We start from the raw sequence: 19,635 nt of genomic DNA, 5'->3' as shown, positions 1-19,635 counted from the left end.
ATTTGTTTCGCGGATTCAATAGGTATACCACCGCAAGAGCATAAATTACTGTACATTTTTTCCCGTATTTTATTTTGAAAACCTGATTACTGCCCGGCACGGCCTAATGACCTGCGGGCTACGATCGATAAAATATGACAAATTCATTTTTTATTATCCGGCCGCGGTATATAGTTTTTAAATCTCACAAGCGCGGGACGCCCGCCCTCTCGCGCGCTCTGCCGACGAATTCAACCACGGTCCACGACCCTCCTCTTCTTCGATAACCCCCACTACTTATCAATCGTACCGTGTGTTTTTTTCTGTTTGTTTTTATATTGTTTATTTACTGTTTGGTGTTTTCGTCTTATACCGTCTTGGTATATAAACCACCTATATCGGCATTCGCGCATCAGGCAATCTGTGTTCTGAGTTTCTGACTGCTTCGGCGAATGTTTACGCGTTTTCCGGCTCGCCGTAATCCCGAATCCGCCATTGTTGTGTATATGTGTGTTTGACGGCCGATTTCCCTGTTATTATAGTACGTCGAATGTCTCAGAAGTCTCCCGACCTAGTGCACCTAGAGAGTCTGCAGTCGTTCGTCGTATTGGTCGAACGTGATTGATTGCCGATCACGACGACCGCGGTGGTGGTATTCGTACGCTATAGACACGGTCGTAATGTCAGCCGGCGTTTCTGAACAGGTGAAATATAACCATTATTCTTACGTAGGTACTGGCTGTTGCGATTGGTACAATTTATAATATTTCGGTATTATTTTGTATTTATTTGTCATGTTCTATGTACTCGTTCAGCGCGTCAAGGGACAAGAACACCAAGGTAAATATGACAACAACGATAATAATGTAATTTATACCTTCTATACTTACATCAGTTTTCATGAGAATTGTCTCATTCTAGAAATTCGCTAAACTATAGACAGGTTTAAAATAATCCCGCACCGAGATGATGAACCATTTAAATGATATGGTCCAAACATCCCGGTGCATTATTTTTCACACCGGTTTAATCTAGCGAATTTGTAGATAGTTTACTTTATGGTTGGTATGTACTGATGTACATAGATTGGAGACTTAATTAATATTGATTAGTAAAGCATACAAAATTGCTTTTACTGAAAAAATCTTTTAAGCTAAATATACCTATAACCAGTATTAATTGTTTCTGTGTTTTGTAAATTAGTCGATGGAGCAAAAGATCCCAACAAAGTAAAAGAGGCTGCACAATTTGAAACTGTTTGGCATCCACAACTCCAACAACAACCTGTAAGTAATAAATAATAATCATTATTTTTGTGTACCTAGTAATATAAATTCAATTATAGGTTTTTAAATTATAACTTGTTTGTGTAACAAATATTATCAAAATAAATTTTCTTTTTCTTTTAAACCTTAAATATTTGATTTGATAATATATTATATTAAATTAACAATTTTAATTATTTTACAAACATATTTCAGGGTTATAATAATGCTATGACACCAGAGCAGTATTACCAGTATCAAAACCCAGCTCCATATCAATATCCAACACCAGCTGCATATAATATGGGTGATCGATCTTGGACAAATGCTCCTGAAGCGTTAACTTATGTTGGAGGATATTTGCCTACCCCAGAGACTTACAATCAACCCAGTGTTTATAATGCTCAGTACAATCATCCTACCCCTACTGCTGGCTATAACTATTACATTGCTCAAAAGCCATTTGAAGGATATTATAGAGCTGGAGATCAAATGTATGGAGTTCCAGTAAATGAACAAATAAAAACCATTGAACAAGATGTACAAGCATTAAGTGTAAATGATTATAGAGATAATAGTGGTATACAACAGAAAAAAGTATCAACATGGGCTGCTGTCCCAAACCAACCAGTGAAACCCATTATGTCATTGCCTTCTGTAACCAAGAAGAAAAGTCCGGGTATGCCTCCACAACCTATAATATCTGGTAAAAATGATGTTCACTGGGAATCAAAGGCTATATCTAAACCTCCTCCTCCTCCAGTTGTACAGGTTCCAGTTCCACTTATTCAAGCTCCCCTTATTCAAGCTCCTGTTATTCAAGCTCCTGTTATTCAAGCTCCCGTTATTCAAGCTCCTGTAGTTGTGGAAACAAAACCTCAAAATTGGAATGATCATATAAATGTTCCATCCTATAATGCTCCTCCTATGGCAGAAATACCTACTCACATACCTCCACCCGATCATATTAGACATGTACCGCCCCCAACTATAATCATGTCATCACCACCACCACTACAGATTTTAAATTCTCCAACAGAAGAAAACACCAAGCGTAAATTAATTGACGAACTAAAAATGAAAAATCATTATAATCCTGCTGAGTATTCTAATCCACCTGAAGGATCAAGATTTTTTATTATTAAATCTTATTCTGAAGATGATATTCATCGATCAATTAAATATGAGATATGGTGCTCTACCGATCATGGAAATAGACGATTAGATCAAGCATTTAGTTCATCAGATAAAAAAAAAATATTTCTTTTGTACTCTGTAAATGGATCTGGACATTTTTGTGGCGTAGCAGAAATGATATCAGCTGTTGATTATAATTCTTCTAGTTCAGTATGGTGTCAAGATAAATGGAAAGGGCAGTTTGGTGTTCGGTAATTTTAATCAATTGTTAATGTTAAATAGATTATGAGATTTAATTGTTAACTCTTTTTAGATGGATATATGTAAAAGACGTACCAAACAACCAATTAAGGCATATTCGTCTGGAAAACAATGAAAACAAACCAGTGACTCATTCTAGAGACACACAAGAGGTTCCTTATAATCAGGGTGTACAAGTATTAAGAATAATACATTCTTATAGACATGAAACTTCGATTTTTGATGACTTTCAACACTATGAGAACTTACAAAAATTAGAGGATAACAAAAAAAGTGCAGCTCCTCTTCCCCCATCATCACATTCAACCATTAACAAATATAATCATATGGGACCAGTTCAATTTTTAAATGATAATCGACCACCACAGCAAAACCATTATAAAGTTTGTTTACTTAAATTTTTTTTCTTCATATTTTAAATTTTTAAGTGGTTTCTATTTGTTTTTTGTTGTTTTATTTAGGATTGGGAAAATAAGCCAAAAGATACAAAAGTCGAAAGTAGGGAAAATTCTTACCAACCGCAGAAATTTGAAAACTTCAGTCATAACCACCGACCTAGAACCGATAATTATAGAGGCCGTAATGAGAATTATAGTAAAGAAGAAAACTTCAGGGAACATAACAAAACTTATCGTAGTGATCAAAATAGAATCCGTAATGATCATCATTGTAACTGGGATGAACAATACAGAAGTGGAAATAATTTCAACAGAGGACGTAGGGGTAGAGGTGGACCTTCCGTCTTCGTGAATAGTAACTTGAAACAGACTAATCGTGGTTATGAATAAAACCAATGTTGGTTTATTTGTTTTTTTTACCTGTTTAAACTAAAATGGGATTGTAGAATTGTTCACAGTGTTTAATCCTACGTTCCTAAATTATTTTCATTCTGTTTGGAGAAATTGTTTTTATTTTACCTTAATATGTTTGACCATTTTATTCTGCTATATTCATTGTTGACAGTTTTATCAACAATTAGTAGTGTAGGAGTAATTACTAATTTGAGTACTCCTATCTTAAATAATTGTAAGTTATGTATATCAATAATAATAATAAATAAACATTCAAATTAAATAAATCTAGTTTTATACCTAAATGTATTGAATGCTTAATTTTGCATGTATATCATTTTATAAAAACAAAATAATCATGTCTTACAGAAAAACAATAATCCAGGATCAATAGGAACTAATCTTCTATTCCATAACTTCTGGACTCTGGTCCACGAGCAAATGTAATTAAATTTTTTATCTATACTATGTTCAGAATAAGAACGCATCGGGCGGCGGACAACGTCTGGTTCTAATTTGCGCACCCTCTTCACTCCACAGACCATTGCCGTTGACACCATGTGCCCTGCCGTATGCGTGAGCATGGTGCGTTCTTATTCTGAACGGAGTATAGTAATAGCAAGATTGATTATTGTGGCCATAATAATTGTCCTATCCAAAAGGGAGACACACAGTAATAATTACTGACAATTGGATAAAACAATTACTACTTAGTTACTACGCCTATTCATTTTATTTTTATGCAAAGTTAATATTTATAAATAGTAAAATAGCATTTAAATACTACTTAATAGGTAGTTATAGTTATAACTACGCCTCAATGGTGTATATTTTATAACTTAAACCTTATCTAATAATAAATATAATTACACAAAAATTAAAATATTGAATAAATGCGGTACCATTTGAAAAAGAAGATGCTGTAGATTTCAAGTGTGATAATACTAATGTGTGATGTCCGGTCACACTAAGATTGATACAGCTACAAATAAGTACACTGTAATGAATTACAGTGTTTAAATAGCGATTTTTCAATTTATTGATTTGATATGTGTGGACAATGGACATAGTAAATTCATCTTCAAAACGCAAATAATAGTTTTAAGATAGAAAAACACTTATCTATTTAGATGAACAAATTTCGCACTTTAACTGGATAATATATCATCAGTTATTTTAAAGAAGCAAATAAAAATAGCTCATTAATAAGTAGTCTGATGATTGTGTTGCATTGAATAGAGGTTACACATTTTATGAGTTTCAATCAAGGACTAAGATAGACTATCTTGTGGTTTCTATATCATAATTTTACAAATGATATTTTATTTTATAGGATGGAGAAAATACAATTTTTGAGATAAACAAATTCAAGTTTGGCTACTGGTGTTTTGAGAGATAGAGTGGCAAGAAACATAAAAAAATATTGGGTTTTAACAAGATAAGCAACCGCTAAAGGTAACATTTTTTTTATAATAATGTATTATTATTATTTATTAGTAATTTACATTATATAATTACAAATCACAACTGAAGAACGTTTGATGCTCACACAGATAGTGTTGAAGGAATGTAAATTTGCCGGAATTTTACAAATCAAACTGTACATTAATAGAGTGAAGAAACAATGGATCAAAATCACAAACAAAATAAATGTAATTACAAACTTATCTTGTATGGGTAGATATGATCATTTTGATAATAAAACACATGAATATAAAATATATTTATCAATATTATACTAGATATTATATGTTGATTGTATTATTTAAATTTATAATCATTCAAAAAATCAAACGACGGTACTGAAAAAGTCTAAAAATGTTGATTTTGGTGATCTAGATTCTAGGCAAATACAAATACACGTTACTTATAAAAAATTTTTTTTATCCCAAAGAAACAAATATTAATATTGTCTTAAAGATAATGTATTGTAGAAAAAATATTACCTACTATAGTAAATTAAATTTAGGTTTTCAATATTTCAAAAAAAATAAATGATTAATTATACATAGTAGCATATTGTAAATGCTGTTTTATAAAAGTAAAATTAGTTTATATTGCATGCTATAGACATTGTAATCAGAATAATTTATTACATACATAATTAAACTTGTGCTATTAAAAGTAAAAGTAAAAGCAAAATGTATTATCGTTAGTCAAATATTATACAATTGATTATTTAATTTAAATTTACAGTAGACATACTGTTATACTTAAGCTACAAAATCTAGAGGTCTATTAAATCCACCTTTACGGTTCATGTACTGTCGATATTTACGTTTAAGTATAACATGAACATCACCAACATTATTGCCGTCTACTTCTTTACCATGAGTTGTGTCAAAGTTACAAAATCCCATCATTTTCATCATTTCTTGTTCTTCGGCAGTTTTTCCACGCAGATCTTCTTCTGTAACTTTAGGAGCAGTATGTTGGACAGACCTTGTGTATTTTTTGTCTTTTTTTGGTGGAGTTTTTGACCTCGATCTTCTTAAATCACGGTTTCTAGAACGACGTCTCTCTCTTGAGTGTCGTCTTACTGGTGATCTTGATCTTGAATGACGCTGACGAGAGCGGCTTCTTTTGCGCACATCACGTCTTGCCCTCGGTGAAGTACTTCGAGAACGAACACGCCGTGGACTTCTTGAATGCTCACGTGGTTCACGCCTTGCTCTTGGTGATGAGCTTCGAGACCTACCTCTACGCGCTCTAGTTAAACTAGTGGAACGATCACGATGTTTATCTTTAGTACGATCATGTCCTTTATCTTTATAACGTTCTCGTTCCCTCATAATTGCTCTGTAAATAAAATTAATACAAATATTAATAATACATTAATACCTCACCATTTTCTGTGTAATCATCATATATATACAGTATGTTTGTCTACCCTTTTTGGACAAGTGCCTGATACCCAATTATAACATACCTACCAACGATGGTAGCTTGTGAAAATTTCAAGATCAAAAATCTTTAAACTAGAATTCAAATAACCTTTTAAGACGTTAAAGTTTGAATCAGATATCTGCCAACTATGTATAAATGTATAATACACACACACACGAAGTTCAAAAATGATTTTGATTTTATTTCTTCACTTAATCAACTTCAAAAATCTCTACATAATATACTGTGGGCACGGACTAAGATATTATATCTTAGTCTGTGACTGTGGGTACAACAGACAGAAAATCAGTACAGTATATTCACTCTTGAGTATTTAAAATATTATCTACTAACTACTGTTGTAGGTACTTGCATACATCACAATTCACATACTTTTTTCAAGAACCCTAATATTTTACCAAAGTATATTATGTAAATACATGAATTATTAACAGCCAAATAGCTTTTGACAAACTTACCAATGAATGATTTCTTATGATTCTGTTTAACGACGGGATAATGGCAGTAAGTTGTCAGGAAATTGATAAGAGATTTTTTCTGATTCAGTTTGAAGCATTGCCAACGTATTGTGATGGGGACTGTTGGGTCCTGTGATAAGAATTGGGTCCTGATTCAAATAATATTGTACAATATTATTGTTGTACATACAATATTTATTGTAGAGTTCGAAAAATTAAAATGTATCATTAATGTATATAATATGTATTTATGTTTTAGTAGACAAAGTGTCTTCACTGGAAGGCTTCTTAAATCTGTCCTTTCCTCAAGCCACTTTTATTCACTTATCTATTTTACTTATTGTTCATTTTATGTAACGGATTGTAAATAAAAAATTAAAAATAAAAAAAAAAAATGTTTTAGTACGTCAATTATCTTAAACAATTAATGTTCCTAATTTTTTTTATACCAACGCCGATTTTAGAGATCTACTTTATTTTTAAAATCTACTTATTAAACAATGGAGTTCCAAAAGCGTTTGATCGATCATGATTACTTTATCTTACCAAGTAAGAATTTATAAAATATTAATATTTAAGAAACAGCATTATTCTCTCTTTAAGATTTGTATTTATAATAATTTTCTTTTTATAATAGAACAATGCATTAATTTTTTCAGTTCAATATGTAGCTGAAGCGACTAATGTTGTTGCTTAATGCTGATGGTTGGTATGCATTATTGTAGGTACAATGATATATTATATTTATATATATATATAGAACAGTTGATCTATTAATTAGAATATACTTATAATTCAAACAAATCATAGTTAGTTTTTATTACTTTATTTCTTGGACAATACATAATTAAGAGGACGCAACACCCTCACGTGTTATCTCCCGTCTCCGTCTTACAAAATAATGTACAACATAGCAAAAACTGTTTTGCGCGGGAAAGAACTGAAAAGGCTACATTCATAGCTAAGAAACGAGATCTTCACCACATAAAAACGAAAATATTGGCTATGCAACATTGTTTTTATTTTTTTGATATCATTTATATATGAAAAATGTTTTTCAAGTTTAAAAAACACAAACAATAATGGTTTTTGAAACAGTTAAGACATTTACAAATAAGTGATATCAAAAAAATAAAAACAACGTTGCACAGCCAAAGTTCTCCTTTTTATGTGGTGGAAATCTCGTTTCTTAGCTGTGAATGTAGCCTTTTAAGTTCTTTCCCGCGCAAAACAGTTTTTGCTATGTTGTACATTTGTAAGACGAAGACAACACATGCGGGTGTAGCGTCCTCTTAAACAATAAGCAATATATTTAAAATAAGCTAATGAAGTTACAAATATACAATAAAAAACCAAGTAGGTACAAGTATAATCAGTAAAAGTTTTTCTACCTATAACAAAATAAAAGTTTACTTCAACAAAACATTAATTTCTTATGAGTGTTTGAACTTATAATTTTTATGATATTACATAGGTATATACCTAGTGGTAATCCCATGAATTGATTTTAGTTATTTTGTTGTATTTCCAAAACGAATTATCTTAGACTCTTGAAATGTTCACCAAATATTTATATTAGCATTTTTCATAAATGGTACAATTTTAATCTATTTTGACTCTTTTGAGCTATTTAAAGTCATGATAATATTAATATTTTAATTATATTAATAAAACAAAAAAATTGTTCAATTATAAGTACCTATTTTTTCCTCTTAACAATTATTAAAGATTTTCTAAAGTTTTATTTTTTCAATTTTGATATCTCTTGACGTTTGAGTATAGGTATTCATTTTTAGATTACTACATTATTTTTAGATAAAAATATGAAACGCTACCCATGGTGGGCGAGATGCCGCCTCGTATATAAAGTAAGAACTTGTGCAATGTTCAGTGCGTGATTGATTGATTTATTTCTATCGCAAGAGTTTAAATGTATGTACAGTATAAAGGGTTGAGAATCATCAACCCCGTGGCGTGCAAGACGATGACCAAGATTCTCGTACAAAATCGGGAATATTGTTATAATATAATATGTACAAATGCTGGGTGGGGGGTCGGGACCATACACGTTCGGCCCACTTATGAAAGTGGCGTCCGATCGGTGGGTATCGTTCTGTTGGGGTGGCCTAGACAGGCGTGCTTGGCGTGACTCAACAATTGGTTGCCCTGAGAAGGGCAATTTTAGATTTTCTCGTGGCTCAATCTTTGACGAGGAAGGATTCGTCGATATCCGCCTCTTCGCTGGCGTTGTGTTGCGGTCGATTGACGCAACACACCTCGGGACGATCGTCGTGACTGCACGTCGAGGACGTTCATCGGGAGTCTATAAATTAGATAACCCTGATAGTCGATTAGTCCTGAGATGGGCACGTCGTCGAGTTCGCTGTTTTTCGTGGAGCATAGCCGCGCCCTCAGCGCGTCGTCGGAAATGTCCGTGGCAGTGCGGCGACGCTGACTGCGTAATCTCGGGCTGGTGGTGCTAGGGCTGTTCGATTATTTCGGTTAATCGATTATTACGATGATTATTTTTTTTTATCAATTATTTTACAGTTTTTATAAAATGCGATTAATCAAATAATAATCAGACATTAAAAATCGCTTATCGAAAATGTGGTAAAAAAATTAGATACTATTATAATATATATTATGTATTATGTTTTGTTATAATAATAAATTAATAACTAATTTTACAAAATCTAATCTACTGATATTTATTTATTATAAAATCTTCGATTCTGGCTTTTTTGTTTAAGTATGTGTGATTAGTAATATTTTAGATTCTGAGCGGAGCGATAAATGTATTTATTTTACAATGATGTGTGTTTTTTTTAAATTTAAAAATTTTTATTTTTGTGTCTGTCATCATCTTTTAGGACAGTAAAAATGCTTAGATTTTCTTCAACAGTATTTTTTCTGATAGGAAAGTGAATCTAGTTGGTATTTTGGGGGGGATCAAAAGTAAAAATTTCCCAGTAGTTTTCAGAAGCGCCGTGAAAAACAAAAGAAAAATTAAGGTAAAAACGGGAATGTTTGCACAAAATCTTTTTTCGAGAAAATCGATTTTGGTTTTTGGTGCAACTCTAAAACAAATGGATGTAAGTATATGCAATTTTGACTGAATATTTATATTAGCATTTTCTATACGCCACAACATTTTCCAAATATTTTGACTTATTATGAGCTGTTTACAGACATTTTCAGTTTCAATTTTTTTTGTTTTTTTTTCTATAAATATCAATAACATTTTATTTGTTGGTTAAATAAGTATGAAAATTTAATAGTATATTGTTTTAAAGGCAGATGAAACAAATTAAAAATCCATAGTCACAATTTTTTTTATGAGTATTTAAAGTTCAAGTATTGACAAAATACGTAAAAATGATGAAAATGTGCAAATTATTTTGAGTTAGAAATTCATAAAAAATTTTCTTTTTAATTTTAATAATTAAAAACAAGATTCCTCATAAGTTTGTCTACCTTTATCAAAAAAAAAATGGGTACTTCCGTGGTATCTCGACTACTTTAGGTTCACAACCGTGTTATCTCGACTACCAAAATATTTCCAAGACTACCTATTATATGATCAACCGTGTTATTTCGACTACCGCAATAAAAATATATAAAATATATAGGTTAAATCTATTCTGAATAATAATATAAATCTATTTTGAAACACGATAAAATGGCATAAACATGTGTATAGAAAAAATTGTAATAATATAATATAAAAATAAATAAAAAATGTAGTTAATAATTTTTTTGAGGAGGAAAGCAGGTTTTAATATCCATTAAAATCTTATTAAACGGTGGATCGTTACCAAGGTTTTGTCGCCAAACAAATTTAGTCAGGTATGATTCATACGGGCATGGCCGGTTTCCGCCAAAAGTGTACCTTTCCCTTTTCCCCCAATTCTCTTTTCCGCCAAATCAAAAAAGTACTCATGTACTAGAACATTATTTTCCGTGTACACTTTTGCTTTGCAATATTTTGTAATACATCGCCAACGAGTTGAACCAGTGGATTTGTTAACTGATCCAATACAAAATTTATAATTATTTAAAACTAATAATGGTTTTCCACGTTTACTTTCAATGAATTCAATGATGTCAGCCATTCTGTTACGGTGTGTGTTTTATAGATGGTTCAAAATCAAAAATGTAGTTTTTATTGACAAAATTAAAAATTTAATTCACGAAATACACTAAAATGTTATATTATATTTTACTGTTAACAACGCGATTAGGTTCAAAAGAAGTAATAAATTCAATAGTAAGTTATACTTTATCGAGAACGGTTAGAAAGCGACTAGGCTGCTTATTATTATACAATAACGGTCGGTTTGTACGTATCGTACAACTGTCAACTGTAACAATATAATAACTGATACAACAAGCAAGATTAGCAAGATAAATCGATAGCGTTTGGGAAATATCAAGGAATAATCAGTGATAAATTTATCAGTAAGTTGAAATTACGGTATGTTATATTATATATATCATTATAGTATAAACTTCTTAATAATAGTAAAAAAAAACTGTTTTTATGAATCCTAAAATTATAATATGACTGACATGTATATGAAATAAAAATAAAATAATAATTTATATAATATAATAAAATATTAAAATATGACTGACATGCATATTGTATACATAATATTTAAATACTAGACTAACTTTTTTGATTTGGCGGAAAAGTGAATTGGGGGAAAAAGGAAAGGTACGCTTTTGGCGGAAACGGGTAACTCCCATTCATACCGTATGCATTTAGATGATGGCGAGCTGTTCCCCTATGGTTTTTGTTTCGCCACTTTGCCGATCCCCAAAGGCGTTCAATTGTTTGGGTGTGTGCTCCTGTGGTTGGGTCAACAAAATTGATTGACAGTATAGTGATGGAAGCCGGATGATTTTAATAATTCGGTGTTATATGCACGCCAACAATCTGAATAGATCGTGGTACCTTCCTCAATGTTGTTTTTGATCGCCGTAAGTAAAGTTCCTGTTTTTCTGTCAGGTACTTTTAATAAAAATGACTCTTTTGTCTCGCGACAAATTCCTCCGAATATCCACTGTTCGGGAAGTACCCTCCCAACATGATTTTTTCTTTTCGAAAACAAACTTTCATCAATTTCGACAATTTTCCCCGGTCCACCTATTTTCCCCTGTGGTTTATTTTCAATCGCCATTGCACATACTTCACGTAAGTAATTATTCCAGTCAATAACTGTATTTTCACTTATATTAAGTTCTTGTTCACACCACTTAATACTAGTCATTTCATTTGACCACCCATATATAAATCGCACAGCAGTCATAAACGATATTCGTGATTTCGCAAACCAATTACCATTACGTATATTTACCTTTTTTTGGCATTTTTTAATATTACATTTCCAAAATACAATTTTGCCAAGTGATTGTTCGGACAAATCCGTGCACTTGGCAACACTCCGCGTTCTTGGAGAAAATTAACAGCCTCCTTCTCGGACGATGGCAAATTAAAAAAATTCATATTGACTAAACGATATATTTAACTAGACGTAGCTCCAATACGGAAAATAGGACGATTGTCGAATGACTGACGAAATAAAAACCATTGTACATCGAAGACAAAATTAAATTGTACATAACAATAATACAGATTACAGTTCGGGAATAACCAAACAGAAAGTGGTTAATGTCAACTAATCTGCTTATTGTACATTACAACGCGGGAATATATATTTATTAATAAATTACGGTCTACGGAGGTAGTCGAGATAACCTGGATGATTCCAACAGGTAGTCTTGGGAATATTTGGGTAGTCGAGATAACACGGAAGTACCAAAAAATGTCTACTAGAAAGTTAAGTTAAATTTTTATGAGCGTTTGAAATTCATATTTTTACAACATTTGATATTCACTCAATTTCTCATGTAACAATTTTCTTATATCGTTGTAATTAAAAAACAAATGATTGTAGATTTCACTGAATGTTTATATTAGCATTTTCTATAAACCACACAATTTTGAAAATAATTTGACTCTTTTTGAGCTGTTACGGACATTGTTAGTTTTAAAGTTTGTTAGTTTTTTTTTGTATAAATATCAATAAAATGTTATTTGTTGGATTAAAAAGCCTGAAAATTTAATACAATGCTCCTAATATATTGCTTAAATGGCAATTGAAAAATATTAAAAATACATAGGCACAATTTTTTTTATAAGCATTTTAAGTTTGAATTTCGACAAAATTTATCAATATTAAAATTTAATTATTATTTTGTAGTTAAAAATGTATAAAATGTTCAACTTTTATAGCTAAGGGTCGACAATTTAAAACAAGATTCCACGTAAATAGTTTGTATATACTTTTTTCACAATAATATCATCAAATATACTTAGTAATATCATAGGCTGACTGACCGTTTTCGCTCAGAATTGTTTTTTTATACAATAATGACATTATATCATTGAACTCAAATTTAACACCATCCTTTACAGTGACCCACTTGTAACCTCTGAATAGCAGAGCGACACCCACTTGCCCACCTTTTTGTATGTATATTGTATTTGTTTCGTCGGTGAAAATTGCACCATTGATGAGATGTTGGAAGATTTTAGAGGTCGATGCAGTTTTCGGCAATATATATACCGAGCAAACCGAATAAGTATGGGATAAAAATACAAGCATTAGTCGACTCTAAAACATATTACACGTCAAATTGGTATACCAATTATACTATAGTATACGTTGGCACCCAACCAGATGGACCATTCAAACGTGATAATAGTCCCTCCAGAATTGTAAAAAGGTTAATTTCTCCAATATAAAAAAACAGGACGAAACATAACTATACAGACAATTGGTATACCTGCAACCTGCATACCACAGGCCATTGACTTATTGGAAAATCATAAATTGACTATTGTGGGAACCACCAGGAAAAATAAACGTGAAATTCCAAAATGCTTTCTAGGTACGAAGAAAAGAGAGGTAAATTCAACTATATTCGGCTATGGGAAAAATATTATTTTATTATCCTATGTTCCACGTAAAAACAAAAATGTTATGCTATATCTACAATGCACGAAAAAGGTTTGATTGATGAAAGTTAAGATAATATATTACAAGAATACAAAGAAAGTAATCCGTCGAAGACTTTTTTTTGAAATAATTAGGGAAAGAACTAACCAAAAATTACATGACTAGACGTTTACAAATTCCTACTAAATCATTTACACTTCGTCAAAATATTATAAAATTGACTGGATATAAGTCGAATGAGGAAACAGCAAGTGATACAATAGTAGTTACAAGCCGTACGAAATGTTACTACTGTCCATCAAGAAAAAAATCGATTCACAAAGGTAAAATAATTCATTTTTTTTACAAGTTTTTCTATTTTTGTAATATGTACAAATTAATAGTAAAAAATATGTTTTGCAGACTCGTTGTTCAAATAAATGCCAAAGCTAGATATCCACACCTTTCATATTTGTACAGAATGTACAAATACAGAATAATCAGAACTTGATATGGACAATTGATATTCAGAATAAAATTATATAGGTACTTACCTAAGTCATTTATAACTTAAAAGCATTCATTATTTTCGATATATTTTAAATTTAATTATTTATTTTTAAGAACTAAATATAATTTAATACTTATATAATTAAACAAATTTATTTCTATTTATTTCTATCAAAAATACTATTTATATTAATATGTGAGGGTTTCGCTCAAACGTGAACAACAGTGTTATAAAAATAACGTCACTAACGACGGTGTACGATAACACAATTAGGGTGGCCTAATTATCACAAACATTTTTCTTGAGTGGCTAAAATGTACTTCCCTCTTCCCATTCAACTAGTCACTAATTAAATTTATAAGTATGTTTATACTGTTTTCAATAAAATTTTAAATTCTGGATGCTCCAATGAAGATATTTTTCATTCAAATTTGAGATGATTAAAAAATATAGGTTCCCAAGTCTTTCAATTTTAAATATAATAACAAAAGTACAATAGGTATTAAGTATATAGGTATACAATATACATTATCATAGCATTATTTTTCTAGTTGATTACAGTAGGAAATCGACGATAGTATTTATATTTATGGATCATAATTTATAAATAGGTATCTACCTAGTATCTACTAGTCAGAGTTAACTGAGAAATAGATTGAAATACAATGTGACACTTTTACAGTTTTACCGGATGAGTTTGATTGTTGAAATAGGTTCATAACCAATTCATAGTATTCTCTATTATTATTTATTAAACATTATAATTTTTATTAATTCGTATAATTATATAAAATAACTACCTACCTAACAAAATAATCGTATAACTCCTTAGTCCTTACGTCGTTGTGATGGGGTGTTCACTTTTAGATTTTCGATGACTATTATTTATCTATATTGTATTGTTGTATACATGAACATAGTTAATAACCCATCTAAACTTATCTGTCTATATTTTGTAAATTAAATACAACATTATTTATGTTATTGTTTATGAGCGATTGAAGTAAATAGGATATAAAGCATACTGATATGCTATGGCTATTATAATTCCTAATTTATTTTAAATATTTTAAAGTATTTTTTGCCTATGATGGACAGGGCCCCACATTAATTTCTTGCCTACGGTATTGTATGGATCCATGCATTGAATTTAATGTTAAATACACATTATTTACTCAGGCATTAAAAAAAAAAACAGGTTTGACTGTCGACAACAATGGAAAATAATATTATTCTCATGTATGATAAACAAATAAACAGCCTATTGTGAACATTTTTTATTTTATGCTGAGGAATAGGTGTAGATCGCTATTATAAAAGAAATCGAGAAGTATTATTTTCTTTCATTTATTGTTCAAGGTTCACATTATTTTTATTATTTTATTATACTAACTAAACGAAAATGATTTTTTCAAAGATTAGTTTAAACACGTTTGCAATTTTAAGCGTGGCAATTTTGGTTATGCCAGTTACTTCAAATTCAGATGCTCTAATAGGTATGAATTAATTTATTGATATATTATGATTATATTATATTATATTCGAATTATAATTTTTTATTGTGTTGATATTTAACATCAGTGCTTTGCAATTTTGTTTAGAATTAATGTAAAAACTAAAACTAAAATCAAATATTATTATATTATTATCACCTTAGAAAAAAACAAAATGTATGCTATTTATTAGATTTTAAATGTTCCTACTAAATATTATGATGTAGGTAGTAAAATAATTGTAATATCTAAAGATGTTTTAAAAATTGGATATATTTTTGATTTAAGAAAAACATTACATTTTCTGTATATCAAATTTGTATAAATTAATTTTAGTATATCCAGCTGAAGTATAATTATGCTTATTCTATAATTCATATAATTTATTTGATATATTGGAGAAATATTATTTTGGTTTAGTCCAGCCACAATGAATTAGTATTATCATTAATATATTTATTTATTTTCTATATATGCTGAGAACATAATTTATAATATAGTTGTTTAAAATTGAATAACGTTCCTAGCTATACAAAACAGTTGGACGGAAGGTTACATTTTTTTTATAGTCTATTATTATGTGAACATTATTATATCGTAATTATGAGGTAGTAAATATATAAGTAGTCTAATAAAAATGTATTGTTTTGTTTTTAGATATATGTAATGGTAATATTATTATTAAAATTGTCGTATTCATAAATTATTATAGCTATTATATGAAAGAATCTTCAAACGTGTGTATATAAATGTTACATGTATTAACAAATAATAAAAAATAATTTTGAATAATATAATTTGAAAGTAATAGGTAGTTAGTATAAAAGCACAAAATATGTACTTATTACATTTTAAAATTTTAAAATATTTTATTAGGTAGCTATAACTTATAAGTATCTACCTACTATAAGCAAATCTTCAGAAAATTTCTATCGGGAAAATAATATATTCAGGATTTTTTTTGTTGGGAAATGGTTTTCGAGAATAAGTCTTTCAAGGCTTGTCCTAAATAAATTTTTTTTTGAAATAAATGAATAAATTTACAAAACTGGAAAATAGTAGTTATCGAGATAATATCTTATAATAATGTTTAAAAGATTCGTTAGTTAACAAATTATCAAGGCTGGGCAAGTTAATGATTTTTTATTCAACTCAAATAAAGTTAAAAAAAGTTAAAAGTGAATTTAATGTTTGGTTAACTCGGTTAAATCAAAAGTTAATACACATTTTTTTTAAATGTTTTATTATGTTAAAAAAGTGAATCTTTATTTTGTGCATCGCTAATGTATTTTATTGAATTGAATACTTCTTATGCGACTGTGGAAGTGCGGACCGTTTAACGCGTTAAATTCCCATGGAATATCAAGATTTTTGGTATGGTATTAGAACATTGTGTTGTATTGAATTGGATACGATTATACACGATCTAGCACGAGCTATTCCATCAGGATGATCGGATTTGTACAAGAGATAATTATGAATTTTGCAATGAATTGCGTTTCTGTTAGTAAGGCAATGTCGATTTTGTGGTCAAACAAAACAGTTTGAAGTTCGTTTTTTGTGTTGGCGGAGGACATTTGCATTCCAAAGAAATATTTTGAAAAGAGAGTTATTTACATTGATTATATATTTATACATGGTTAGTTATTATAAACGAAATTGCTTATCGCCGTCTATAAGAAATCATTTCTACGTAGCGTATTTTGTACTTCAAGCTTTTTCTATACTATTTACACTCAATAGTATTAAAATAGAGATACATTTACAGGCTTACACTGCACAAAATCATAAAATCGAATATTATGGGTTTTTATTTTTGTTTATTTTCAGTGTTAAAAATATTATGTCAAATAATTTCGGATGTATTTCGGATATATTCAAAACGGCAGTAGTGACCCTTGTATTCAAAAAAAGAGGATAAACACATATAGTTTTTTTTATATTAATTAATACACCATGACAGTACCAGCGTGTTAGATCAATGCCGGACTATAAAAAGAAAAACAATAACTAAATATTTAATAAATCAATTTATTGTAAGCTATTAGTCTTTAATACAATATTTAATAGCCCATAATTGTATAATTAGAGATACGTAAATAATTAAAATAATCAATTGTTTATGGCTTATGCTACTCAATCATAGTTGTATATAATTTTATATGGATAATTTTAAAATTTAATAGAGATTGTAACGCAAGTAGCTCCTACCAAAGGTAAGTTAATTGTAACTAACATAATGTATTATTATGTAAATCGTATAGTTATTACATCCTTTTTTATGAAGTAAATTAGATATAATTAAATCATTGATTTGGGGGGACAGAGTGGCCGAGCGGACTAAGGCGTCGGTTGCGACGCGCACCGACGCCGGTTCAAAACCTCGGTTGCGGGTGGCATTTTTCTTCAAAAGTCATGGTGTCCGGAGAGAAGTGCCGCCATCCCCCACCCGGGCATGACAGATACCTATGGGTGCCTACTATAGTCGGGCTCACGAAAAGTGAGCGCTGAATACAGCGATCTCCAACGGCCGTTTTACATCAGTGATAACCAAAACAATTTTGCGCGTTTTTTTAAATATTTGATATACGTATTTTATTATATCATCATTCAACATACAATACTAGAAAATCTGAGAACCCCTGGCCCAGACATAATTTGAGCACCACCCATCGGCCGCCAGCGCTCACTTTTCGTGAGCCCGACTATAAATAATCTGCCAAACACACGTGTTTAATTCTACAGTACCCTCACCTACAGTTAAAAACCCACCCAGTGGCCTAAGTTGTCGCGGGTTGATTAATAAAAAAAAAAAACAATCATTGATTTTATGAACTTAACGGTAAATATAAGTAATTGAACTTATGGCTGCATCCGAATTGCATGCCAAAAAAAAAAAAATGTCCAAATTGCATGCCGTCTCTTGTAGGGGTTTGTCCGAATTGCGTGCCATCTCTTGGAGGGGTCTGTCCGAATTGCATGCCGTACACCACACGTTTATTTACTATCATTCCATTCCAAGCTGAATAGCATGTTTTACTCCCCAAGTCTTAATATTTTTCAATTAGTTGATGTCTTAAAGCAAGTACAATGTGATATATATGTAAAATTGCGTAGTTCAAATTTAAGTAATAGACGCCGGGAAATATTAGAAAAAGAAAAAAGTATAAGTTTAGTGATGACGGAATTTCAAAATAATGAAATTAATAGACTTTTATATGTAGAAAAGTTGGCATACATGTCATTGCCGACAACAAAATAAACAAAACTAAATTTTTGTAAAGAGTTTTATTTTATGATTCTTATTCACAGTGTCACCTTCTACAATATTTATATGTTTTATTGTAATGTAACAAAATCACGATCCTCCAGTTGAAAAGTAAGTTATTTATTCGGATATACCCCTCTAAGAGATGGCATGCAATTCGGACAGACCCCTCCAAGAGACGGCATGCAATTCGGACAGACCCCTCCAAGAGATGGCATGTAATTCGGACGACCCGATTTATATTTATTTTTTTGGCATGCAATTCGGATGTACCGGAACTTATACATAATACTTGGATTTTATTTGGACATAACACAGAAAAATATTTATAAATTAATTTATTATTATTTTTACGAGTTATTAAATGACACCAAAAAATTGCATGGATGGTAGAATGTATACTGTTTTGTGGTTCTGGGTTTTCAAAAATTCTCATGTCATTCGTGAATCGTGTTAATGAATCTAAATTATTATTTAATCAGTAAATCATAATAAAAATACTTTAAAATATTTTGGTAGTTTTAGATGTTTGTAAATACAGTTATACCAATACTTTCC

General features: G+C 30.4%; 2 protein-coding genes across 8 annotated transcripts; one reads left to right on the top strand and one right to left on the bottom strand.

The window, feature by feature from the left end:
* Window positions 1-309: 309 nt before the first annotated feature.
* Window positions 310-3,738, top strand: LOC132942831 (YTH domain-containing family protein 1). Of its 3 annotated transcripts, none has more exons than XM_061011480.1 (6): window positions 310-707; window positions 795-819; window positions 1,183-1,265; window positions 1,461-2,632; window positions 2,695-3,025; window positions 3,104-3,738. In XM_061011480.1, the coding sequence occupies exons 1-6, from the start codon at window positions 660-662 to the stop codon at window positions 3,428-3,430; spliced, it is 1,986 nt and encodes a 661-aa protein (XP_060867463.1). In that variant the 5' UTR covers window positions 310-659; the 3' UTR covers window positions 3,431-3,738. The 3 variants fall into 3 exon arrangements, with proteins under 3 accessions (XP_060867463.1, XP_060867464.1, XP_060867465.1); XM_061011481.1 differs by having other exon boundaries at window positions 311-683; XM_061011482.1 differs by having other exon boundaries at window positions 312-711.
* Window positions 3,739-5,304: 1,566 nt separating this feature from the next.
* On the bottom strand, window positions 5,305-6,944 carry LOC132942832 (U4/U6.U5 small nuclear ribonucleoprotein 27 kDa protein-like). 5 transcript variants are annotated; one of them, XM_061011483.1, is made up of 2 exons: window positions 6,799-6,944; window positions 5,305-6,232 (listed from the first exon to the last, which is right to left on the bottom strand). In XM_061011483.1, exon 2 carries the CDS (start codon window positions 6,223-6,225, stop codon window positions 5,647-5,649), a length of 579 nt encoding a protein of 192 aa, XP_060867466.1. In that variant the 5' UTR covers window positions 6,226-6,232; window positions 6,799-6,944; the 3' UTR covers window positions 5,305-5,646. The 5 variants fall into 5 exon arrangements, with proteins under 5 accessions (XP_060867466.1, XP_060867470.1, XP_060867467.1 ...); XM_061011487.1 differs by lacking the exon at window positions 6,799-6,944 and adding an exon at window positions 6,674-6,693; XM_061011484.1 differs by lacking the exon at window positions 6,799-6,944 and adding an exon at window positions 6,363-6,633.
* Window positions 6,945-19,635: the final 12,691 nt, after the last annotated feature.

The sequence above is a fragment of the Metopolophium dirhodum genome, chromosome 4 (genome assembly GCF_019925205.1).
Source record: "Metopolophium dirhodum isolate CAU chromosome 4, ASM1992520v1, whole genome shotgun sequence".
Classification (NCBI taxonomy): domain Eukaryota; kingdom Metazoa; phylum Arthropoda; class Insecta; order Hemiptera; family Aphididae; genus Metopolophium; species Metopolophium dirhodum.
This window is presented reverse-complemented; position numbering and strand designations above follow the sequence as displayed.